At 36.7% G+C, this 26,678-nt stretch overlaps 1 protein-coding gene and 1 pseudogene across 13 annotated transcripts in view; one reads left to right on the top strand and one right to left on the bottom strand.

Annotated features, from left to right (window-relative positions):
* LOC143648382 (uncharacterized) overlaps positions 1-26,678 on the bottom strand; it is a 239,889-nt gene that overhangs the window by 21,811 nt on the left and 191,400 nt on the right. For 9 of the 13 annotated variants that reach the window (XR_013158512.1, XR_013158519.1, XR_013158517.1 and 6 more), the window contains one exon: positions 4,987-5,136. The exons of 1 other annotated variant lie outside the window; for it this stretch is intronic. Coding sequence is in view for 4 of the 12 variants with exons in the window: in XM_077118321.1 (XP_076974436.1) it covers positions 5,049-5,136 (88 nt within the window). In the remaining 8 variants the exon portion in view is untranslated. Of the gene's footprint in view, positions 1-4,986; positions 5,137-7,181; positions 7,784-15,189; positions 15,255-26,678 lie in introns of those variants that run through there. 3 more of the 13 variants (XM_077118320.1, XM_077118319.1, XM_077118324.1) reach the window with 2 other exon arrangements.
* Positions 22,439-22,969, top strand: LOC143648837 (double homeobox protein A-like; annotated as a pseudogene).

The following is a 26,678-nucleotide window of genomic DNA, read 5'->3' on the forward strand; positions in this document are numbered from 1 at the left end:
AAAAGGTAAATCATTAACAGAATTGATGCCTATCTATTATAAGTAATAAATTATTTGATCAAACTTCATAACCCTGGGACTCATTAGTGTTTTACCTCCACAGTTGATAATCACTGGTTCAAAAAGATGGAAGCCCTTCTTTTGAATAAAAGCAGCAGAGGCAGGTATCCCCAATGAAAAGAAAGTGGAAATAAGCAAGGAAAAAAGAGAAGGAACAAAGACTTTGAAGGCTATAATTAGGACTGAAAATCAATTTCTAAGGGAGGAGTCTAGATAAAAAAGGATTAAATGAGAGAAGTCAACAGAGATAAAGACCATACAAAGAAACAAAACCAGGTGTCAGTGAAGAACTGACACCAAACTAAGTCTTTGAATACATTTTGTCTTTCTGTGCCTCTAATGTAGAAAGATTATTCTCTGAAGCTATAGCAATCGTCCTCAAAAAGATGGGCCCATGTCCATGTGTAGAGTAAGAGGGTTCTCTCCACTAAGGGTCCAGAAATTGGAGAGAATTAGGGGCTGCAGAAAGCCAGTTAGTGACTGTCAATTAGTGTTAATTCAGTGGGACCAAAAAGAGGAAATTAAGGCATTTTATCATGTATATCAAAAACACATTAAAAACATGAGTGTTTATCAAGTGCTTCGCAGGTTCAGAGTTATATTTCTGGCAAGAACAGGTCAGGCAAGGTGGAATATGAGATAAGTCTGAAATGTCAGATTCATCCAGCAGCCTGATTCCCTCCAAATCTAAAATGCAGTCAATAACGTTGAATTCTTGCAGCTTGAATAGTAATTCTCTAAGTAAAACAAAACAAAATTAAAATGCATTTTTTTTTAACTATTCTATCTGGAAATGTGAATGAGTTCAGCTCTGTAAGTTTTCATGGGTTATATTTAATTACCATCCTGTGTTTTCACTACTGTCCTGATTCAAACATATCCCTACATATGAATTCTCACATACCTTTCAAATAGGGAAAATGAAACTTACTAAAAATGTTCCTGATAGAAGTGACCACTGGTATTATCAGAACTATAGAGTAGACAAAAAATCAAATGTGTATCAAGGTACATGGAGTCCAGAGAACACACAACAATTCCTAAAGCTAGAATTCATTAAGAAGTAGGGAGGCGGACTTCTAATTGAAATAGTGAAAATGAACTCAACCATCAAAAGTGCATGTATTTAAAAAAAAAAAAAGTGTATGTATTAAGAAAGTATGAGAACAATCTTATTCAAGTGCATAAAATAAGAAGCCAGAAAATTAGAATTCATTAGCAAGCAAATAATGTGCCTGCTTTTATGATGTATAGGACTATATTTATCCTGCAGTGCAACATATCTGCTTCATCAGTGCAGAAACAGGATGATCTTTCATCTGGATGAAACAGCCTTGAAAGCTTCGTCACTGCAGTGCAGCAAGAAGCTACTAAAATGTCTCTTCCTAGCCTCTTTCTGCTGATTAAAAAAAAAAAAAAAGCCTGCACCACCTCCCAAAGGCTTCATGCAGTTGCTATAGCAACGCTATATCTGAGTCAGAACTATTAACCATCACCATGGCAACAAGTGTCTCACTTGCCATTTCTAGAAACTCATTGCGTTTGGACTAGAGTCATCACACCATGTAAAAAGGGGTGGGGTTTTCCTCTCACTAGGAAATAAGAATACTTTCTCCAAATAACATATCCAAAATTTTTTCTAAATGGAATTATAAAGGAATCATACTATCATAGGTTGATTATCTTCTTTCCCGATTCAAAAAATAATGGCTAAAATATTAATAATTGATATGGTAGATTTGTTTTGCCCAGTAAGATTCAGAAAAATCTTTGGTATATATAAAGTTCCTTCCTAGTTTGTAAATTCCAATAACTTTTATTTCTCTTGTCTGCTCTTTTTTGTCTCTGCCTAATTTCCCTTCCTTCACTCTGTCAGACACATTCTTGAATATTTAGCAGAACAGAATTCTTTAGAAATTTGTGGATCACACTTGTCAACTTAGAAGAAGCAGAGAGGATCACACATATTCCTGGAATTGCACCAACACTGGAGTGCATAGCACTCAGAGGGAAATGGTACTGGTGGAGCTGTGGCCCATCCTCTATCCCTTCTTCTTTAGATACAAAATATTAAGATGGTAAAAATGGACATATCAAGATTTTCAACCAGGGTGTGGCCTCTACAAGGCACTGGAATCTGGAGAGATTCAATGCATCACAGCTCCAATATTAGAGACCTACTGGATTATCTTTGCTTTCATTTCAACCCCCTCCCCAAGACCTCCCAGGCCACCTCTTCTTCCCCTGATCAACATGACTTCATCATCCCATGTTAACATCACACAATGACATTCTCTTGGGACTTTTGTCCTGGATCTGAATTGCTACATCCAGACAAAGTTGACTCAGTTTTCAGAATAGGTTCTCACATGTATTAGCAAAGAAGGGTACAAAAACAAACAATTTTCCTAAACATAAGGACAAATTACATCAAATTTCAGGTTGCTCTCCTTTTCTTTCCCAAGCCCCCTATTTAATCAAAATAGGGATTCTGAGTTCTGTTATGCCTCTTCTTCTTCCAGAAGCATGAAGAATGAAGGCAGGCTCTAGGACAAACTACAGAGCACACAACTTCACCAGTGGTGGGAAAAGGGAAATAGAGGGGACCTTTCTTTTCATTGTGAACCCTAGGTTATTTGAACTGTCTGTCAAGTTCTTATTTAGAATTTAAAAAGGGGAAAGTGAGGGACAGACTAAATTGAAATGTCTCTTCATTTCTAGCCAATGTGACAGTAAGTCCTTGAAAAAAGGCTCTCCAACATATTGTTGAGAGATAAAAAGAACTGGGTCTGGGTAAAAGACTCAGTACTGAGGGTTATCTTATAGCTCAGGGCAAACCGTCCTTAAGAAAAAAAAGAGAGAGATTTTATAATGAACCCATATCTGAGTGAGGCTCTTGTATTCATAAACACTTAACTGCAAATGGTGAGACCAACTCTCACAAAGAAGATATTGGCCTGCCACTGGGCTACTGAGGAAAATATAAAGTAAACCTTCTCCAGAGGCTATAAATTACATTGAAATGCTCACTTTTGCAAAGTTTTCTCTGAAATTCTATGATTTGTCTACAGAATGCCTACTTGTTGACTTTTCAATACAATGTTCACTCCCTCACCCACAAACACATCCTGAATAAAATCAGGTCTACACATCTATGGAAAAGAAATCTGAGGTCCTTATAACATGGTGTAGATATTCAGTGTAAAGTTTTCACCTATATAGTATATTCTGTAAAGGATTTAAGCTGGACATTCAGACTCTGATTGGCATTTGTCATGGCTATTTGTATACCTCTAACACTAAATTTTTCCTGGCTCCTGTGATCCAAGAAAACAGCAAAAGTCAAAAGTCAAAAAAAAAAAAAAAAAACCCTCCCCTTCTGAGTTCTAGAAAACAGTTCACTGCAAAGAGCCACCCTTCCCATATGACTTCATCTAAAAAACTCAGGAATGCCACCTAGGTTACCCTACCCAGGGCCAGATACAGACCCTCCGAATTCCCTTTCTTTGCTTTATAAATGATCAGCTGAAATGCTTGTCCCCACAGATCAATCAGAATAAAATGTTTCTTAACCAAACCTCGGCTAAGCTTTTCTACTTCCTCCAGACTCCTGAACTTTAAGGGCCTTTCCCAGAAAATAGACTGCTTCAGCATAAAATAGTCTCCGATCTACCACCTGATCATGCCAACCTTTCATCCCACTTCCCTCCACCTGATTCTTCCCTCTCTTTAAAAGAAAATCCCCCTTTTTTTTACCCATCCCTTGAGATGCTTGCTGATCTATTGTCAGAGCACTCTCCGTATTTCAATAGCCCCTTTCCCCTTACAATAATCCTTGCAAATACCAAATCTAGATTTGTTTTTTGACAATACCAAGCTGTAAGTAAATTATAGAAGTACTAGTTTTGGATTCAAGTCCCTCATCCTTCTTTTACCAGCTGTGAGATAATGATTAACGCACTTGATCACATTGTACCACAGATTTTTTTCATCTTTGATAGAGAGCTAACATTGATACCTCGTTCATAGAATTGTTGCAATGATTAAATGAATTAATATACCAAAGCACCTAGAATAGTGTCTGGCACTCAATAAACACTAGCTATTATTACATTATAATTGGATTCAATTCTGCCATGCACTCATATGTTCATTACATCCTACTGAGATAGATAAGAAATACCTTTTTCCTTCGCCTTTAAAGACTATTCATTAATTTTATTCATTCATCTCTTTATTCGTTTACATGTTTACAGTCCTAAGGCTGTGAGAATGTCCAAATCAAGGCATCAGCAGGATGATACCTTTTCCCCGAAGACTGGCTCCCAGAGATCCTCAGCAACTTTGTAACATGGCCAGGCATGTGGCAATGTCTGCTGGTTCTTTACTTCCAGGCTTAGTTGCTCCCAGCTTCTATCATCAGTGGCTTCCTCTCTCAACTTCTCTGGGGCTTTTTACTGTGTGTTCTGTCTTTTATCCTCTTAGAAAAGACTCCTGTAAGAGGATTAAGACCCACCTGGGGCCTGCATCCATAGAAACAACCTAATCATTAGGTCCCACCTACAATAGGTCCATACTTGCAGGAATAGATTAGCAGATCTTTTCTGAACATGATCTTTTCTAGGGTACCTAAACCTTCAAACCATTAAAGGAAAAGAAAGCATTGCAAAATGATAGTTTAATGTCAGAATTAAGAGATTTCTCCCAACTGAGTGTGAAGTGGTTATGTATTTTTCTTTCTAATGTGGACTGTTCTCATTCTCCAGTGCCACTTTTAATAGGTAGATAAACCCACAGGCTTTTGTACTCCATTTGAAAAGAAATAGTATAGGCTGTCCCAATACTGCCATTAAAATTGCCTAGTATAAAGGGTGTTTTTCTTGGTTATAAAAATAAAAGTTCCCTATAGACTCGAACTTGGCAAGCAGTTTGATTAAATTTGGATAGATTTATTTTTTGCTCAAAGGGAGGCAACATGCTCTGGTGAATCAAGCTGTTTTGAATTCAGAAGACTGGACTTCCCTGTACAAATGTGCCATTACAGTTACATTTGGAAAGTTCTCAGTTTCTCCCCACCTGAAAAAAAGAAAAAGAGCAGTTTTAGTCTCCTTTATTTCATTATAACGAAGGTAAACTAAAGGGTTTATTGTTATAATGAATCCTCATTCTTTCACCTCCTATCTTAGGAAGGACACCTGGAAATACCAGTTCTGTTTGCTCTTTTATTCCACAGAAAAAGAGCAACTAAATATAGTCAATGCAGCTTGATTTAGCCTGTTCAAATAGACCTAGCAAGTGTCAGAGATGGAACCTTCTGGTCAAAGACTCATTCTATATGAATTTAAACACTTTTGTCTACTTACAATGAAAGATGGTTAGAGAGGTGCTATCCAGTTCAAATGTTTTGTTTTGTTAAATGTGCATCTCCATAAATCTGCCACAAATTACCTCCTTACAACAAATTTCAATTTTAGGAAAGAAATTTGCTTTGTGATACACTCTCTTCCTTTGCTGTTTTTCAAAGATGCTCATGGAGCACAACAAACATAATATTTTTTATTTGCCTTGCTACCAACTTTCTTACATACACATACACGAACACACACAGAGGCTTAGTTATCACAACCCCAATCCTCTTTTGCAGAAGTTGTCCTGAGTAAAATCAGCTGCATGACTCTCACTCTTCAGCCGTGGCCCTGTACATATCTAGCCTGGGTTTCAAAGTCCTGTGAAATCAGCTGGTTGCTGAAAGTGAACAGCAATTCTAAAGGAACAGAATTCTCTACCTTTCTCCAAAAAGTCTTTCCTGGTCTCCTCAGCTGGAAGATTTATCTTCTTGCTCTGAACTCTCATAGAACTTTCAACTCAGTTTATCTGGCAACCTCTTTAAAGAGTTCATATATTCTCCATCGGTGAAATTCTATCTTATGTTTGCTTCTCTTGTAGTAGCTAAGATAACTTACACATCCTAACTAACAAATGTTTTGATTTTAAGTTGTTATAAAAACAAAAAGGTGATTAAATACTCCCTGGCCATTGCTGAGATATGGACAATTGACATAGTACTGCAATTTTCTTTCCCATCTTTACTGCGGTAGTTTGAAGTTATACGTACCCCAGAAAGGTCATGTTCTTTTCATCCATTCCTGTAAGTGCAAACCTATTGTAGGTGGGACCTTTTGATTAGGTGATTTAAACTGAGATTTAACCCTTCTCATTAAAACTGAGTCTTAATCCTCTTACTTGAGTCCTTTATTAGAGGATAAAACACACACAGAAGTTAAGAGATGAAATTAAGAGAAGCTTATGGAAAAAGTCCCAGAGAAGCTAAGAGAGGACCTACAGAAAACACAGAAAAAAAGTCACAGTCAGAGAACCCAGAAGCTGAAGCAATGAAACCCAGGAGAAAAGGACCAGCAGACATCACCATGCACCTGGCTATCTAACAATGGAGCCCAAGGTCGCCGATAACCAGTCTTTGGAAAGGGTATCTTCCTGTTGATGTTTTAACTGGGACATTTTTATGGCCTTCAACTGTAAATTTGTAAGCTAATATATCGCCATTGTTAAAAGCAAGTGCATTTCAGGTATATCACATTTCATCAGTTTTAGCAAACCAAAACACTTACATAGTAGGTTTGGAGCTATATTATGAATGAAGATTCTTCTAGTACTTTTAGCTTATGTACCTGGGTCTTTTGGGGCCAAAAGCTATAGATGGCTCAAATCCATCCTAATTCATTAAAATATGACAAAACAAAATAGACAAAGACTTAGAAACAGGGGAAGAAACAGCCATTTATAACATATTAAGATTGCCCCTGTGATTCTGACAGTCTAAATGTTATTTTCATATTCAAATTTACCCTGTTACTATTATAGATTCATCCCATATCAGAAGTCTCTGATCCTCTGCTTTTGTAAGAAGTAGTCATTCTCAACACTTCAAGTAAAAATCACTGTATTAAAAATAGTTCTTTGCTTGCTAGCAATAGAAACAACTCTAGTTAATTTATGCAAGAACTGTACTATAGAAAAGCTATTGAGCAATTCACATATCAAAAAGAAGATTGAGGACTCAAAAAGAAGGGTGAAGACTCTGACTGTGTTAGTTCCCTAGGGCTGCCATAAGAAATCACCACAAACCGGGTGGCTTAAAACAACAGAAATTTATTCTCTTACAGTTCTGCAATCATGAAGCTCAAAATCAAGGTTGTCGGCAGGATTGGTTCCTTCTTAAGACTTTGAGGGAGAATTTGTGCCATGCTTTTCTCCTAGCTTCTGATGGTTGCCAGCAATCCTTGGCTTGTCACTGTATCACTCCAATCTTTGCCTCCATCTTCACATGCCTTCTTCCCTGTGTGTTTTCTTGTCTCTGTATCCAAATCTCTGCCTGTTTTCTCATCCAAAGACACCAGTCATAGGATTTAGGACTCACCCTAATCCAAAATGATCTCATCTTAACTTTATTATACCTGGAAAGGTCCTATTTCCAAATAAGATCACATTTACAGGTACTGAGGGTTAGGATTTGAACATATTATTTGCAGGGATAAAATTCAATGCATTATGCCAACTGAGAGCAGTCAAGAAACAGGAAGCTTCTGAAAGTCTCTGCAGAATCTCAGTAGATGGTCTTCTGATAGAATGAGTGGATTCTGTCTCTGCTTGCTTGAGAGAGTGAATAGACAAGTTTAGGGCACATGCGCACAGCTTGGCAGTCCTGGAGCAGTAAGAAAAAAGAAATCCATGTTTCCATAAAAGGCACCTGACTTTGACAACCCACTGAGACTGCACACAATATAAGAAGAGTATCTACTTTCCCCACTCCCCCCAAAATCAAGAAGCTTTAAGCAATGGGGAAAGTGACTTGGGTCCCTCCAAAGCAACAAATATCCCCTACAACCATTTTTACTCCCTTTTCTCTTTTTCTATAAAGTATTATTAGAACTATTTCCTCCAATTCCATTAGCCCTTAATAGAAAAAGTGATGAAATTACGTTAGTCTGCTGTTCAGAAACTTGTTAATGAACTTGTTCCATTGGTTAGCCTAATTTTCCCAGTATATTGCATTCACATAAGCTTCTAAAATAAAGATTCTGCTTATTTTTCTGTGTTCCTCTGCATCACAGCATGTAATCCAGGTGCTCAGTTTAGCAACATTGATACTATCCCACCTGATTTGCTTGGTAGATGAATATAAACAAAATGTCATTGGCAGCTTTTAACATTTTCCAAGCTTAACAAAGAAGGAAGGATACTGTAATTCCATTGGGTTGGAATAAGAAGCTAAAACAGCTGGCTGTGCAGAGTTTATGATGACTAAACTCCCACCAAGCTGTTATCATCTTTCCATATGTCACCTGGTCATTTGGAGCCAACTTTAGGATTATAAAAACCAGGACAATGCCTTTTCTGGTCCTGATATCTATAAGTGAGCAAATGACAAGGATGACCTATTACTTACTGAATAAGCATTTATTTTATTATTTATTTTTTATTTAGTTTTAGTAGTTGTCATCCAAAAAACATGTCAGAGAGTCAAGACTGTACCTGTGTTCATACAAATCTTAAAAATAAGGATTCTGTCTGTTGGTGTTCTGCTATTTCTCCACAACATTTATACATTATAATATGGCAGCCCTACATATATTTACTCTGATTACTAGGTCATTTTCACTTTCTAGTTGTTTAGCTGATAATTGCTATTCACTGTGTTTCCTAAATGCTAAATGAGCAACATACTGGTGCTGATGAAATTTATATGTGCCATTTCGATGCTGTGCCAGGAAAAGAAGCTGGGACTTCTTTTGCAGCCAACTGCAAAGGCTTACTCTGTACTGACAAAACCTAGGTCTTCCCTTTTTCATCTAGCACATAAGAAATTATAGCTGCAACTACACTATTTAAATAATACAAATAATGATTTCTGTGATTCACTTAGGCTGTTGGTTAGCTAACTAAAGCCCAAAAGATTCTGAATTATCTGTCTTAATTGGTTCTGTGCAATGAATACACAATCCAGATAATTGCTATCTTTCCTCTATGCTATGAATCCATAGACTTTAAAAGTTTGTTTATCTTTCATACTGGTTTAAAATCATGTCAGATATTGGTACCAGTTATAGAAACACACTGCTACCCTTTAAGATGTGGCATTTTCTGCCATTGAAAACCTTTTGAAAAAAATATACTTCTAAAATATAATTTTAGATGTATCCTATCTACAACTTTCCAAAGAACATAAAAGCTGAGGATATCATGCCTAGCTTTGTATCCTGGGTGTTCTAGTTTACTTTAGTTTACTAAAGCTGCTAAAATGTAATATACCAAAACTGGACTGACTTTTACAATGGGGATTTATTAACTTTATCATTATGGAGCCATGAAGATATCCAAATCAAGGCAACAATAGGCAATGCTTTCTCCCCAAAGACTGGCTACTAGTGATCCTGGACTCCTCTCTAACATGGCAGAGCACATGGTGGCATCTTCTGGTCTCTCCCTTTCTCTCCAGGTTTCATTGCTTTCAGCTTCTGGCTGCTCCATCTGTGACTTTCTTTCTCAGCTTCCATGACATTCACTGAATTTCATCCTCATGTAAGGGACTCCAGCAAGAGGATTAAGACCCACACTGAATGAGGTGGGCCACATCTCAACTTAAGATTCTACTTACCAAACGATCCTACAACATCCACAGGAATGGATTAGCTTTAAGAACATAATCTTTTGGGGTCCATAAAGCTTCCAACTACCACATTGAGGTCCAGGGTGATGATCAATAACAGCACTGGCAAGATCTAATGAGTCACATTTGCCTATGGTTTCAGGGGATTTAAGTTCAGGCATAGAGTTGCATAGCTACATGGAATGAACAAGTCAGAACACTAAGGAGTTGAAGCAGAGAGACGAACTCATGCTCCATAAATAAAACTCCAGGCCCACCTGTTTTGCTGTAGTCTTACTTTCCCAGTAAAGTACAGAGTGCTATACTAACCATGGGACCTGAGTATAAAGGCAGACAAGGGAAGGGAGGGGGCTAAGTCTGACTTGGTCTTCTGAAAGTCTTGTTCAATATAGGCTACAGAATGGATCATTAATTCTGGGTGTTTTCCTCATGGGCTTGCAATTTAAGTTAAGCAGACATTGACGTGAGGTGCTTACAGGTGTTCCAGCAAAACCAACAGGGTAGTTTGATTGTTTCTGATTATGGATGTTGATGTGCGTTGGTAGTAAGGATAATTTAATCCAACTTTTTCATAAGTCACTGGAGAAAATGAGAGACAATAAACAATTGTTCTAAAACAGAGTCATAAATTCAAGAATAAGAATTGTGTCATATATGCAGTTCGAAAGTTATAAACAAAGAGTACTACTACCAAGGATAACACAACTTGTTCCACAGCACTGCATTTTCCAACTTCCCCATTTCATCCATGTTTTCTACTGCCAAGTTCACAGCACTGTCTTTCTTATATTGTCACACAGATTATAAATATGAGATAGCCACTTGCCAACATTCACTCTGTTTGGGCTTCAAATATTTCTGGTGGGTCGGGATTTAGACTTTTGTTTTTTCTCTCGTGTTTTTTTGTTTGTTTATTTGTTGTTTCTTTGTTTGTCTGAAATGTCATAGAGAAAGAGGACTGGGCTTGAGTAAAAACAGCAGCTTTCTAGTCACTTCTTACAAGCTAAGCAAGACATTCTACCTCCCTGGGCATCTTTGTTTGCAGAATAACATCTACCAGGCCCAACTCACAGGGTTCTTGAGGGAATAAAAAGAGATGGATTTAAAACCTACTTTATAAATTGTACAGTATAAGACCAGTGGGAATTGATATTTCTTAATGCAGTATTTTTCTGATTTTAGAAAATTTGGAAAAAAAAGATATACAAAAATGGACAAATTCTGTACTTCAACTTACAGCTGTAAGTCATAGCTAGGAAGTCCAATTCCCTCTTTCTGTGTAATTCTTCACATGGGGCAGGTTTCCTCCACTAAGACGACAGTTTCTCCCACATCTATATCTCAATTTACAATTCTCTGAACTCAGAACATACATGAGACATGGCAATTCCCAAAATACATTGGCTACCCAGATCCGTCCTACCCTCCCCAACTAAGTACTAAATCTTCCATAATGGAATATGTTACACTGGTCTACACACAGCACTCAGACACACAAACACACGTGCACAAATACTTTCTATTCTGATACTATCTCAGAATGCATATAGAAGTATTGCTAGGAAAGGGACCATACATCAAAGCATACACAATGGACAGAAGAATATTTTGTTTTATGATAGGTAGAGTCTGGAGACTGGTGGGTATCTTTCTTAATGTATTCTCTGGTCTGGGTCTGCCATGACATTGTTTATTTATTTTGCTCAATCTGGGGTTCTATCTGTGTTACAGGTAGTGGAGAGTGTTAGCAAATGGACGCATCAAAGTGTTTATCAGTCTTGGTGTGTGGTTGAGCTATGTTTTCATTTTTTTCCTGTGTATTCACAAGTAGTTTATCATCAAATTAGGAGATTTGATATTTTAAATAACCAGACAATGCTTCGCATATTGACCGAGAGGAAACGTTTTTCTCAGGGATGATTGTCTACTGGTTTTCATCCTAACATCACCAGTGGATCTATAAATCCACAGCGTCTTTGTTCAAGCACAACCTCCATGATACCTGGAACATATAGCTAGGAGGCACCCTTGGAGTGAAGACTGTGATAGATAAAAGCACAGAGCAGATATTGGAAACTTGTAGGTTTCCCACCCTGACCTGCCTTCCCTAAATTTCAAGATACTTCACAATCACCTCTCCTCCTTCCAAATAAAGTCTCCTATTCTGGAACACAGATTCCAAACAAGGGCCATTTTACCTAATGTATAAACCTCTTACCCTTCCATAAGAAAGAGATAAAATATGAGATAAGGCAAACCCCAACCAACATCATTCCTGTGAATCCTAAAGAACACCTAAAGCTCTTTCTGAGATTCTACATAAGTTTCATCCACTAAGTTTACTTTCCAGACACCTATAACTTCCAGATGGTTCTTAGGCCAGAGAAGTCCTGAAACCCAGAGAGGACAGCTTCTCCAAGAACATCAACTAGTCCATTCCCCTATCCTACAATGTCAACTACCCTTTCAACAGGAAAAAGTTAGAATGGGCAGAGCCCAAATATCCCCAAGATTGGAAGAAGGATCAAAGGAGACAGAGGAATTAGAGAAAAAGGATTTAACAAATGCATATGACTGCTGAATCATTATATTGATATGCCTTTTAGTCCCCAGTGTCTTAGCACAGCTAGAAGGAAAAATCTGAAATTGTGGAACTGTAACACATATCAAACTTTGAAATCTGCTCCATAACTACTAGTTAAACTGTACTTAAAAATTCATTGGTTTTTTTGTCTGTGTGCTATTTTTCACAATAAAAAAATGTTTAAAAAAACAGGCTAAGGATACCAATAGAAAGAACACTAAAAAGAAATATAAATGACTTTTAAACACATGAAAAGATTCTTAACTTAGAATAAAAGAAATGCAAATTGAAACTACGGTATAATTCCATCTGTCATCTCTCTGATTGACATAAATCAAAAAGTTTGACAACAATAGATAGTATTATAGGGTATAAATTAATAGATGCTCTATAGAGAAAAATATAACAACATCTGCTAAAATGTAATATGCTTGTACTCTTTAACTCAGAAATTCTCCTGCTAGGAATTAGTTCTTTGGATTAAAATTCCACATGTTTATGTAAGGAAGCACAAGAAGTTCATTGCAGCACTGTCTGTAATAGCAGGGCTTTGGAAAACACATGTCTAACAGTAAGAGATTTGTTAAATTATCAATGCACATCTATACAAAGGAATAAAATTTATCCACTCGAATGTGGTTGATCCAAATATACTGATCTGAGAATAAATTCCAAGGTAAATTAATTTTTTTTTAAAAAAAAGCAAAGTCTAAAACAGGATGTATAGCATGTTTACCATCTATGTAGACAAAAGGAGGGAATATATACTTGTATGCATATAGAATCTCTGAAAAATACAGTAAAAACTAGTATAGTGGTTGCCTTTGGGCAGAGGGCTGGTGGTCAGGAAGGAAAAGGAAACTTCATATTATTCTTTATACTATTTGAATTAGTTTACCTTTAGAGAAAAAGATGAAAACAAAACAAAATTCTCTTATTTCAGCATTTGGGAGAAAAGCAATCTGATTGTATAAATAAACTAATTTTCTCTGAAGGGTGAGTGGCATGTAGCATTAAGCTTCCCAAGTTACCGTCATTGGTAGAATAGGTTGTAAGGAAAAGTGAGGACCAGAGAGTGCTCTAAGAAGAGAATCCATGATTTGGGTCTACACTTCTGAAATAACAAAATGAATGCTACTCTTATCCAAGTACTTCATAACTACAAACGGGTTTTACATACTTTAGCTAATCTATTCCTTATAACTACCAAAGAGGTAGACATTGTTGATAGAGATAACTTGAATGTAGAGTGGGGTCCCATGCCCTTCCACATAAACTTGATGACTGGCTTTTCCATCTCTGCAAAGAAGGTTGCTGGAATTTTGAATGGGGTTTTGTTGAAACTGTAAATTGCTTGAGTGACATTGACATCTAACAGTAATATTGAGTCTTTCAGTTCCTGAAAGCAGAATGTTCTTCCATTTATTTAATACTTCCTTGATTTCTTTTAGCAGTGTTTTTAGTTTTTTGAGTACAAATCCTTTAACATCATTTATTAGAGTTGTTTTAGATATTTGATTATTTTAGTTGCTAATGTAAATGGATTTTTTTCTTGATTTCTTGTTCTCATTATTCATTGCTTATATATAGAAACATTACTGATTTGTGAATGCTGATCTTGTATCCCCACCACTTTGCTGAATTCATTTATTAGCTTTAGGAGCTTTGTTGTGGATTTTTCGGGATTTACTGTATATAGAGTGATTAAATTACTCACTTTAAGGCAACAACTAGTAAATGATGATGTGAAATATTCTGATGTAAAATCCATTATACATTCCATAAATATGTGCCCAGCCAGAAATAAATGGCACATTGAAGTTGAGTATTTTAAGGAGAGTTTAATAAAGGATTTACTGACAAAGAATTATTACTACCTGTAGGCCTACTGACAGAAGCTTTGGTTGAGGAATGAATCCAGCCTGTTCTGAATTCTCAAGAAGAAACCCAGGGTAATCAATAAACTGACATCTCTTCTCTCCCTCCAACATGCTATGGTGGTCCTTGTTTTCTGAACCCAACTGTAATCGAGAAGACAAGAGAAGCTACTGATGTAGTTTATACAGATCAACCTCTCAGTGCTATAAAGAAGAGTAGATACTGGACCAGTACTGGCACTGAACCCTGAGGGTGGTATGATGGTTGGATGATCTGTCTAAAATAGAATTATCTGAATACTGGTTAAGGGCAGTTAAATATTTCGTGTGATTAAAAATTATTGAATGCATTAGAACATTTTCTTTCAACAAGCTCAGATTTGTAAGAAATATGGCATATCTTTATTTTTAAGGTCAACTTAATTTTGAGCCCCGACTCTCCTTCAAATTGAGAGGAAATGTAATTTCAATTATTGTTTGAGTTCATTTTCTTCAAAGTATATAAAGGAAAAGAGTTTTATAAAGAATCAAGACATCAGGAGGCTCTTGGTTACTGTTCTGAGTTCAAAGTTGAGCTTTCCCAAACCTCTGTCTTTGTGGTCTCTGGGTGGAGTTCTCCACTCATTCATACAACTGGCCATTAGAATTTTTGGCAAGACTGGAAACCTGGTGCTTGGGATCCAGCTTTCTGGAGTGCTATGTATCATGTCAGGAGGTAAGGAATGAATCTCTCTTTTGTTTCCCCCATCTCAAAGTATCTGCAGTGAAAGTTTCTTACCTCTTTCTTATAACCCTTCTCTCTCCCTCTAGGGCAACTATTCCTTTCAGTAGGGATTTCACAAAAGGTAAGAAAAGCTGTCACTGTTTGTCTTTTAGGCCTTTCCAAATTCTGAAGGAAAGGAATTGCAAAGCTGTGCTACCTACTTGGAAAGGGGTGGAGGTGGGTAAATAGTTAAGAGAACAAACACAAAATAAATTATCCTACCACATTATAAAGCAAGTGAGGATAAAATGGCTTCTCAGTCTGGGGATCTTTCAAGGTTGGCTGAAAACGAAACAAAGAATCAGAATTTTAAATCTGGAAGGGACTGGGGAAGTTATCTGGGTCATTGCTTCTCAAACTGATGTTAAGGAAAAACAACTGCAAAGATCTGAATAGATGTGCGGCAGGGAAGTGAAAGAAAAAAAAATTCTTTGTGCAACCAAGTTTGTTTAACACAGATAAACAAAATTAATCAGACTTCTTTCTATAGCAGACTTACTCAGATACTTGAACACAACAGCATGTTTTCCCAACGGGGAGACTGTGTGTGCAGTGCTCAGGATCATTTCATGGCAAAAACTTACTTTCTAAAGAATAGAAAAGGGCTGACTGAGTCCAACCTCTTCTTTTATTGAAAAGAAAGCTGAGACTTGGAGGTTAAGTTCACCTATCTAGAACTCCTAAACTACTGGCTCCCATTCCAGTGCTTTCCTAATGTCCCAGCTTCTATTTGCCTGAGATCATTTATCAGATCTTCTTGTCTGAAAGAGGAATTTTAAAATAGTTAAGAGCAGAGAAAAGTTAAGGGCCTGATAATCATGCAGAAGACAGGGTTGAGGGTGGCAGGGAGCCAGCACAGGATGAGCCCTTGTAAGCACTTCTGTCTTTCCTTGAGTAGCAGAAAGAGTTCAGTCACATTCATCTAAGATTAAAGTGCTCTGAGCTCCTCCTCTAGAGTACTTGGAAAGAAATGTTACCTTCTTCTCTCGTATTCAGAAGGAACTTGCGTTTTGCTACTCATTTTTAATTTTCTACATCTGGTACAGTACAACTTTCCACCAGGGCTTCCTCTCAGAAAATATTGCTTGCTCAGAAACATCCATTTCTCTTTCTCTGAAGAGGCCTTGGGAAACTTGAGGGGAGAAAAAGGAAAAGACCACAGGTCAACCTGAGAAAAATCTGAAGATAAGATTTGTTCATAGAACTCCTGGTTTCCTGTGCTGTATCATGTATCTGTAGAAATTGTTGTGAAAATGAAATAAAATGAGTTGTTGGAGCAAACCTGAATTATTCAACCCTAAGAGTCTGGGTAGGGTTCAACTCAATTCAACAAGTATTGATTGACTGCCTCGGGTGGGCTATCACAGGGTTAGCAGGCTAAAAAGCAGAAAACCAACAGAGAGGAGAGTGATTTAAGCTCTTACACCTGTGTGTCTGGTTCTATCCTTTCTACCTGATTCTTGACGAACAATTTAACTCATGAGTTGCAGGAAATTTTTGTGGGAAGTTTTTGTCTTAAAAATAATCTATTTCCCCTGCCCTCGGGATAGGATGCTGATTTCCCTTGGGAGACACCCCCTACCACTTTCAATCCATGACATTCAGGTAAAGTTGATTCTGTTTCCAGTGACAAGGGAGCATGTGACCCAGGCTAAGGCAATCAAAGCATCTCATTCCCTTGGCTATAGTGATGGGTTCAGATAGGGCATATAATGGAATCACAGCCAGCATGAGCTCATCCTGAGACTATTTTCTAGAGCCACCAGAAAAGATGTGCCCTTTCTCTGTCAGAGTGTCTAAAAGGATAGATTAAGGGCCCAAAGCTGCTAACAAGCATATTGCCACTAAAAGAAAGCAGCTGCCAGGGAAAAGACCTAATCCAGAGACAAAAGAGAGAACCCTGGAGACATTATTTAAGTTCTTAGATCCAGCTTTGCCTGAAGTCATCCCCCCTTTCCATCTCCTTGGAATTCCCAGTGACTCAAACCAATATATTCTCCTTCCTACTTAAAGTGGTTTGAACTGAATTCCCTGTCATTTGTAACTCAAAGAACCCTGGCAAATTTATTTCTATTTGTGAATAAAGAATATGAACTTTCTCTCTATTATTCTTAGTTTACTGAAAGAAAAACTAAGTATTAGGATGCTTTACTTACTATTCTTAGATATAATTTTACAAGCATGTAATTTATCTTAAATATCTTACCCCCATAGACTCCATAGGAAGGAGCCCATATATGAATACCAAACTTCATTTGTTCATTTGTCACGAAGGGAAGACTGAACCCAAAACCCACTGATTGAGAACATGTGTTCTTAAGTAAGGAAAATTAACTTTAGAGTATGTTTGTTAATTGGCACATTTTCCAATGGTCTTGTCAGTTCCTTTAATCTGACACGTCCTGATGATATAAGCACATGTGGATACTCATTTCCCCAAATTATGTGCAGTAAGGAACTGAGCTGATACCAAAAGAGAAAAGCAGTTTTGCTCACCTGGTCTGTAAGATCCTGGAATAATCTCAGTCTTTTACTATATAACACAAAGCTTACCATCCCAATAAATCTACCATTTAGCAGAGTGTTTAGCAGAGTGTCAGCAACCACGCAAAGAACTTTCCATGCCACATTTCTCATTGAAATCTCATGATATCTATTATGTATCCCATTACAGATTAGGAAACTGAGACTCTTGCAAATTAAGCAGCTTTCTAAAGTCAGCTAAAAGTAGAGAGTTAGATTTGAAGCCATGTCCATGTGATTCCAAAACCTGTGAAACCACTCTAATACTTCTCAGTCCATAATCTTCTCATCATAGTTTGCAACTGTGGTCAATAGAATCCTGAGTCAAAACTCAAATCGATTTCCTGAGATGCCAGTCCTGATTTGCCACATGCTGGCTTCATTTCTTAGCTCAGTGCTAGGATTCTCCAGCTTCCCAAACTTCAATGATTTAATCCACCTCAGCGAAGTCTCATCCCAAACAGATTCAACCTCAATGTGAGGGAAGGAAAAGTGAGACATAATAGAGTCCTCAAATTCTTTATTTTGATATTTCCACATTTACAGCTAAATCACATCCTAATACAAACTCATCATCTTCCTCTTTAACCTAATCTCAAGTTATTGGGACAGCTTCCTCAAAGGCATTATCCAATCAGGTACTAACTTCTGCAAATCCCACCTTCATGATTATTCCTATGGTTTACTTTCTCATTCTACTGCACATTTATTGAATTACCTACTTTCCTTAGAACTATTATAAAATCTTCTTACCAAGTTTCTCTGTCTCTGATCTCTCCATCTCTGATTCTTGCTAGAAGTAATCTTTAAAAAACAAACAAAAAAAACCTTTTTTTTTTACATTATTAACCAGCTCAAAAACTTTATCTGTTGCCATTGTTTACTAAATGGGTCCCAAAAGTTTTAACATTGTAAGGACTTGCATAAATTGTTCCATGCCTACTTTTCTTTCCCTTTATCTTCCTAAATAAACTTTCATTCCAAAGTGTCCTGGTTGTTGGCACCTGAATTCAGACTCTTTATCAACTCCATAATGCTGTTCTTGTTAGTGCTTCATAAATTCACTTCCTCTTGTGTCCACCCCCAATGATCCTATTCCTCCTTTAAGATCCAGATTCCTTTCCATTTCAGTGAAAGCTCAACCAGATGTTACTTCATCATTCTTTGAACACCTAAAGAGCTTAATGTCATGACATTTATCAGATATCAACTAAATAAGGGATGTTTCATCCTCCCTACCTGGTATTAAACTTTTAACAGCAGGACTCACAACACACACATCTTTGAGCTTACTATAGCACCTGGCTTAGGGCCTTGGCCATAAGAGATACTCCACAATTATGCTAACTGAATAAATGAAATACATGAAATGTTAAACAGCTGTAGGAGTCAGTATCAAAGATGATCCTCAAGGACTATTTGCCTCCTGGAAATCGTGCCCTTGTGTAGTCCCTTCTCACAATGAATAACAGTATTGCAGAAATGATAGAACGTGACTTCTGAGGCTAAGTCATCAAAGATTGCAACTTCCACTTTATGCTGTCTTCCATCACTTGCTCTGGGGGATAGCAGCTGTCAAGTCATAATGACGCTCAAGCAGTCCTATGGAGTGCTTCACTTGGTTGAGACCTGAGACTTCCTGTCAATAGCCAGCCCTAATGAGCTATCTTGTAAACAGATCCACCAACTCTGTTCAAATCTTCAGGTGACTGCAACCCTAGACAATAACTTGTCTTGACTATAACTTCTTGAGAGACCCTGAGCCAAAAACACCCAACTATGCTGCTCCAGAATTGCTGACGCATAGAAGTTGTGTGAAAGAACAATGGTGGTTGTTTTAAGCTCCTAGATTTTAGAATATTTTGTTACATAGTAATAAATAAATAATATACCAGCCTATCATTGTAGCAGTAAACAAAAGCTTAAGAAAGTCCGAAGAACTTCCACTGGGTTTGAGAAAAGATGAAAAACAGAATGAAAAGTAATAAAAAAGAGAGGGAAAAGATTTAAAAATTTTGAAGACCTAAATTGCTCATCCAAGATTTTTCTGCTGCTAGGGAAAATTCATGGAAGAATGCTTCCAGTCTCAAGAGCTCTTTGCATTTTTCTGAAATGTAGGCCATAATCTCCAGGTATATTTGTAATTCTAATGACCAAGCACAAGATAAATATTAGTGACTACCATTTGTTTAGCATTCCTATGTGCCAGGCACTGTTTTAAGATATCTAAACAATGCTAGGATTTAGGCCATTGAGGCACATGGAGATTAAGTAACTTGCTCAAAGTTTTAGGGTTTGTAGGTGACAAAGCTGATTTCACATCCAGGGATTCCTGGATTTATAGCCCACACTGTGAATCATTATGTTATATGAGATACCATGCTTCCTCTAAGACTTAACATTATATACATTTCACAGACATCATTTAAAGAGTTGAATATGTTTATTTAAAATTGATGACTATAATTAACTCAGATTACCCCCAGCAACCCTGGGGTTAAAATGGTTTTACTCTGCTTCCTTTGATAGTCAAAATCACAAAGTAAAGCTGAGAGGCTGTTTCATTCTGAACACCTCTAAGAGAACACTCTCACAGACTTGAGTGTATTTATCTCTAGCCTAGTGGGATTTGAAGCATCCTTTGATTCAAGTTGGGTGCATCAAACAGTGAAGTATGAATCCAGACTGCAAATGGTGCCTTTCCAAACACAATAAAATCCATTTTACTCTTTTATTGATGTCTGGAAGGAACATGGCAAATAAAGAAGAAAAAAACGATTTGGGAGACATTTTCATTCAGCCTATTTTCAGCAATGCTGTGAAAAATCCTGAGGAAGATATGAAAATCTATAAGATTCTGTCCTCAAGGAGCTTATACTCTAACTGTTCCAAGGTGATATAATATTTTAATTATCAGTAAGCACAAATTATATTGTAAGGACCAAATATGGTAGATATTATGAACGTTTTTACACCTCCCAAGCATAAACCTTTAATAAATTGGAAAGGCTTACTAAAGAAGAAAATACTACACAAAAAAATTTGTGTATTTTTTTATTTTAATAGAAATGTCTAGATTATTTTACACTTGGCACATCGCCAAGTACCAAAGCAGTCTATGAGGATGTCCATTTCCCTATATCCTGCCAGTATTATATTTTATCGATCTCTAATTTCTTGTAATCGAAAGGGTAGAAAATACTTATCTTCTTGCAGCTTCAATTTTCCTTTTTCCTATTGATATGGTAAGTATTTTATAAATGTTTACAGGCCACTTAAATTTTTCCTCTTCTCATAAGCACATATTTATATCCTTTTTCATTTTTTTTTCCTATGAGATCTTTTTGCCTAGCAATATGTAGAATAAAAAATATATTAGGTTTTGGTCTGTCATTTGAATTGTAAATCATTTTCCCCAACCAATCTTCTTCCTTTTAATTTTGTTTATTTAGTCTATTACATTCAAACACTTCGTTTTCATGTAGTCGAATATGTCTATCTTTCCCCATTGGTTTCTGAGTTTGCTTTGTTAGGGAGTTCCACAAGCCTGAGATCATACAATAGTTTCCTAAATTTTCCATAAATATTTTATTGTTTTTGGATCACATTCATTATCTTTCAATATACTGGAGATATTCTTCCATTATTTTCTACCTTCCACTGTTGGACATAAGTAGTTCTATAATAGTCACATTTTAAAATAACTTGGATTTTTTGTGTGTTTTGTGTGTGTGTTTAATAGTTTTGCTTTTTGATTATACTACCTGGCAACTTGGAAATTTTTCTTTTTATCTTCATAATTCAAAAATTTCACCAAGCTATATCTAGACATGTCTTGGTCCATTAAACTGTTTAGGGTTTAATAAGCCTTTTCAGTGTGTAGAATTTATGTTTTTTAAAAAAATCTATTATTTTTCAAATTTTCAGTTCTCCATAAATTCTTTCTCATTCCAAAATTCTCACTATTTACACGTTAGATCTTTTGACTATTTATTCCAGTTCTCTGAGCATTTCACTTATGATTTCTCTTTCTGTGCTTTGCCTCTCTATTGAAATAAATCTCTTTCATTGCCTCTTCCAAGTCACAAATTCAGTTCTTATAAGCAACTAGATGGTTGCTTTTCTCCTTCATCAATATTTTTAAAACAGTTGCTGTTTCCAAAAGCAACTGTTTTATACTCTTGTCACACCACCTTGAGAATTCTCATTATCTTCCTTTTTTATGGCATCTTTGAGCTGGTCCATCTACCTCAATAAAAGCCATTTATACTAGATGCTCATCTAAGAATCCTTGATTCTGTGATGCCCTCTAGTGAGTTTTTTTGTTTGTTTGTTTGTTTTTCCTGTTTATGGTTTTATGCTCCCTCAGCACCCACAGATGTCAAGTTGTTCAGCTATCTCATCCTGAGGCAGACCACCAAGGGGTGCTCTCTTTATACAGAGACATATAAAGACCAAACCAGGTCCCTGCTGAGCCATAGGGAAAAAGCATCTCTGAAAGCAGGGTTGTCTCTCCACTACAGAGACTGAGAACAGAATTAAGAGGCAAGAGCAACCTTCCCAAGAGGGTATGCAAGCTCCACCATTTAAGTTTCTCTTCATGGAATACAAAAACAGATTTTTACCAGAAAACCTACAACAAAGCAAACCTTTCACTCTGATGTTGGTCATTCACTCTAAAACAAGGAAAAGAAGTCTCAGCATATACTCTCCCCTTCACAAACCCACTCAAATAGATCTTTGGAGAATCATATCCCTCAGGGCTTCACCAGCTTGCCTGCCCCAATATTGCATTGCCCCTGAGAGAGATTTAGGAGGAAAAGGGAATCCAGGATGTGTACTCAAGATACTATATTCCTAGTATTTAGTATGGAACAGGATGTTTAAAAAATAAAATTTTGACTCCTACTCACATGTTTGAGACACCAAGGATCTCTTTCAACATGACCCAGAAGGACTCTGCAAATGAGACCATCTCTACATGTCAAAGATGCAGTTGCACCAAATTCACACCAGATCAGCAGAAAATCCTCACAGACACTTTCAACCAAAACCTTACCCGGGTTATGCTACCAAACAAAAACTTTGTTTAGAAATTAACACTGAAGAGTCTAGAATCCAGATTTGGTTTCAGAATTGAAGAGCTAGACCCTCCTTCCAGAGGACAGAAGCTGAGCAGGTCTTGGAATCAAGCCAGGTCCACAGACCAGATGTCCCTGCAGAGACTCAAGTTAGAGAAGCCAGGCGGTGCCAGATGTATAGATGTATAGGACCACCTATACATATCAAGGCTTTCAAGAAAAACCCTTACCCTGGGATTGATTCCGGAGAAAGACTTGCTAAAGAAAATTGGTGTTTCAGAGGCAAGAGTCCAAATTTGGTTTCAAAACCAAAGATCTCGATTCTAGGACCAAAGAAAAAAAGAACCCGGTGAGATCCGAGGAAAAATACAAGACAAGGCACAAGGTCTCTGAGTAGAGAGAATTCAAGCCACAGAAGCTACACAAAATGTCACCCACCTCATTAGCAACTGTTTTATTTCTCTGGAGCCAGAATGAAGTGGCATAGAAACAAGTTCAGTGTATCAGATATCATCATCCTGAGACCCAAATCTATCTCACTCTTCCTGGGAATGCACTCTTCCTCTGAGATTGCAAGTTGAGCATCCTGGGAATGGTAAGCAAGATTTCAGAAGGCAGAAACAGGTTCACGAGGCGTGTCACAGCACCACCCACCCAGCTTGGATCTAGAGTTCAGCAGAGTTTGAGGACAGTGAAAATAAAACTAGCACATTTTTCATCATCACAGTAAGAACTGGTTCAGATAAAACTCATCAGTGGATGTAAAATTCTCAAAATGAATGTTTTTTGAAGAACAAGATATTTATTGTCTCAAAGAATCTACCCATGGATTCCTTATTAATTACAAAAGGAAATTTGTATTGGAGAAACCTAACAGAGCCCACCTTAACCAAGGGCTCGAAATTTGCTTGGCCAGCAATAACACGGACTGAGGTGAGGTGCCTCCTGATATGAAGCACCTAAGAAAGATGAAACATCCTTTCTGTGGCATTACTGCCAAAAGTGCACATGCTTAATTTAATCATGAGGAAACACCAGACAAGCAAAACTAAGTGACATCATACACAGTAATAGACCTGTACTTTTCGACAATGGATTGAATAATTGCAATAAAGATGGAGAGATAGTATGCCAGCTCAGGAAGCCTCCTGAAGAGCTAACTTCTATAGGTAGATGGTGCTGCCATTTATGTGGAGAATGGAAACAAATTCAGAGACCTGATTATGCATACAATTTCTCTCCAAAGATGTTCAAGAAACTGGTAAAATTGGTTCTCCCTCTCTCTTTTTATTTTTGTAAGTGTAATTTTATTGAGATATATTCACATACTACACAATCCATCCAAAGTACACAACCATTGGTTCACATAGTTGTGCATTCATCACCCGATAATTTTTGAACATTAGCATTACTCCAGAAAAAGAAACAAAAATAAAAAAGAAACCCCAAACACCCCATACCCCTTACCCCTCCCTCTTATTGACCACTAGTATTACAGTAGAGTTAACTAAGACAGTGTTGGTTAGCAGAACAAAGTATCTAGAAGTAGATCCATAGCCACATAGGCAACTGAAATTTTTTCCTCAATATAGTTATACAATCATTATCAAAGATCAGGGATACTGGGTTACAGTTCAACAACTTCAAGTATTTCCTTTTGGTTATTCTAAAATACTCAACACTAGAAAGAAATATCTGTATAATGAGGCAGTAGCCACAGTCATTTGTTAAATCCTAATTTCTCAGTTACACCTGCTCCATCTCAGACGAGTTACTTCTTGGGAAGAAAGATGGAAAGTTGAAGATAGAACTGTTTTTTTCAGTTTAATCTTTTTTTTTATACTTTTGTAGTACCAAATGTACAACTCAAAATTTCTCATTTTTACCACTTTCAAGCTCACAATTCTGTAGCATTAATTCTACTCAGAGTATTGTGCTACCATCACTAACATCCATACCTCAACTTTTTCATCTCAAGCAGAAACTCTATTAAGCAGTAACTCCCCTTTTGCCACACCTACCACCCTCTCCCCATCACCATGGCTGCTGATAACCTGTAATCTATCTGTCTATGAAGTTTGTTTATGTGTATTTCATATAATTGAAATCATACAGTCATACAGTGTTTATCTTTTTGTGTCTGACTTATTCCACTCAACATGAAATCTCCAAGATTCATCCATGTTGCAGTATGAATCAGAATTCCATTCCTTTTTATGGTTCAATAATCCATAGCATGTATCAACAATATTTTGTTTATCCTATCTTATAATAATGGACACTTTGGTTGTTTCTACCTTTTGGCTATTGTAAATAAAGTTTTACAAATATCAAAAAATAAAAATAAATAAATAAAATTTTCCCTTTTGGGGGTATAAGGATAGTTCAATGGTAGAATTCTCACCTGCCATTCAGGAGACCCATGTTCAATTCCCAGCCCATGCACTTCCCAAACACATACAAGCAAAGAAAACAACAAAAAACAAACAAACAAAAATTCAACAAATCGTGCTGCCATAACGGAATCTCACAAGGAAAAAAGAATGAAATGTGACCCCACCATATAATATACAAAAAAATAAATAAATAAAATAAAATTTTCCCTTTTAACTACATTCAAACATATGAGTCAGAATTTTAATAACATTCACAATGTTATGCTACCATCACCACCATTCATTACCAAAACTTTTCCATCATCCTGAATAGAAACTTTGTACATTTTAAGGCTTAGCTCTTTATTTCCTACCCTTAACTTAGCTGCACTCTCATAACATATATTATAGATTCTGACTATAAGTTTCTTAATTTTAATTATTTCTTATCAATAAGATCATAAAATATTGTCCTTTTTGTATGACTTATTTCATTCAACAAGATATCTTCAAGGTTCAGCCACATTGTCCCATGTACCAGAATTCCATTACTTTCTACACCTTAATAATTGTCCATTGTGTGTATATACTACATTTGGCTTACTGCTTGACAAACACTTGGGTTGCTTCCATCTTTTCACAACTGTGAGTGATGTTTGAAAATCAATGTGCAAATATCTGTTAGAGTCACTGTTTTCAATTCTTTGGGGCATATAACTAGAAATGGAATTGCCAGGTCATAATGGTGATTTGATATTTAACTTTATGTGGAATTACTAAACTGTCTTCCACAGCAGCTGCACCATTGTACATTCCCACCAGTGATGAATGGGTGTTCCTATTTCTCCACATCTTCTCCAACACTTGTAGTTTTCTGTTTTGTAAATAATATTCTAGTGGATGTGATATCATGTCTGATTATGCTTTTGATTTGCATTCCAGTAACAGATAATGATGTTGAGAATCTTCTCATGTGCTTTTTGTGTGTTTCATTCACCACTTGTAGATCTTCTTTGAAAATACAAGATTTGGGTCCTTTTACTAATTTTGTTATTTGTCTATTTTTTGGTTTAGTTGTAGAATTTCTAGATATTAAATCCTTATCAGATATGTGGTTTCCAAATGTTTTCTCCAATTATATGTTGTCATTTTGCTTTCACATTAAAGTCCTTTGAGGTATGAAAGTTTTGAATTTTGATAAGTCCATTTATTTAATTTTTTTGTTGTTGCTTGAGCTTTGGTGTAAAATCTAAGAAACCATTGCTTAATGCAAGTTCCCAAAGATGCTTCCCTACATTTTCTTCCAGGTGTTTTACAGATCTGGCTCTTATATTTAGGTCTTTAATCCAATTTGAGTTGATGTTTTATATATGGAGTGAGGTAGGGCCACTTTCATTCTCTCACTTGTGGAGATGCAGTTTTCCCAATACCATTTGTTGAAGAGACTATTGCTTCCCAATTGAGTGGACTTGGCAGTCTTGTCAAGATCAGTCGCTATAAAGGTGAAGGTTGATTTCTGAGTTCGCAATTCAATTTCATTGGACTATATATCTGTTTTTGTGCCAGTACCATGCTGTTTAGGGTACTGTGTCTTTGAAATAAGTTTTAAGATTGAGAAGTGAGCCCTCCAACTTTATTCTTCTTTTCCAAAATAATTTTGGCTATTTGGGGTCCCATACCTTCCATATAAATTTGTTGATTGGCCTTTCTTCTGCAGAGAAGGTTGC

This window comes from Tamandua tetradactyla, chromosome 10, assembly GCF_023851605.1.
Source record: "Tamandua tetradactyla isolate mTamTet1 chromosome 10, mTamTet1.pri, whole genome shotgun sequence".
In the NCBI taxonomy this organism is placed as follows: domain Eukaryota; kingdom Metazoa; phylum Chordata; class Mammalia; order Pilosa; family Myrmecophagidae; genus Tamandua; species Tamandua tetradactyla.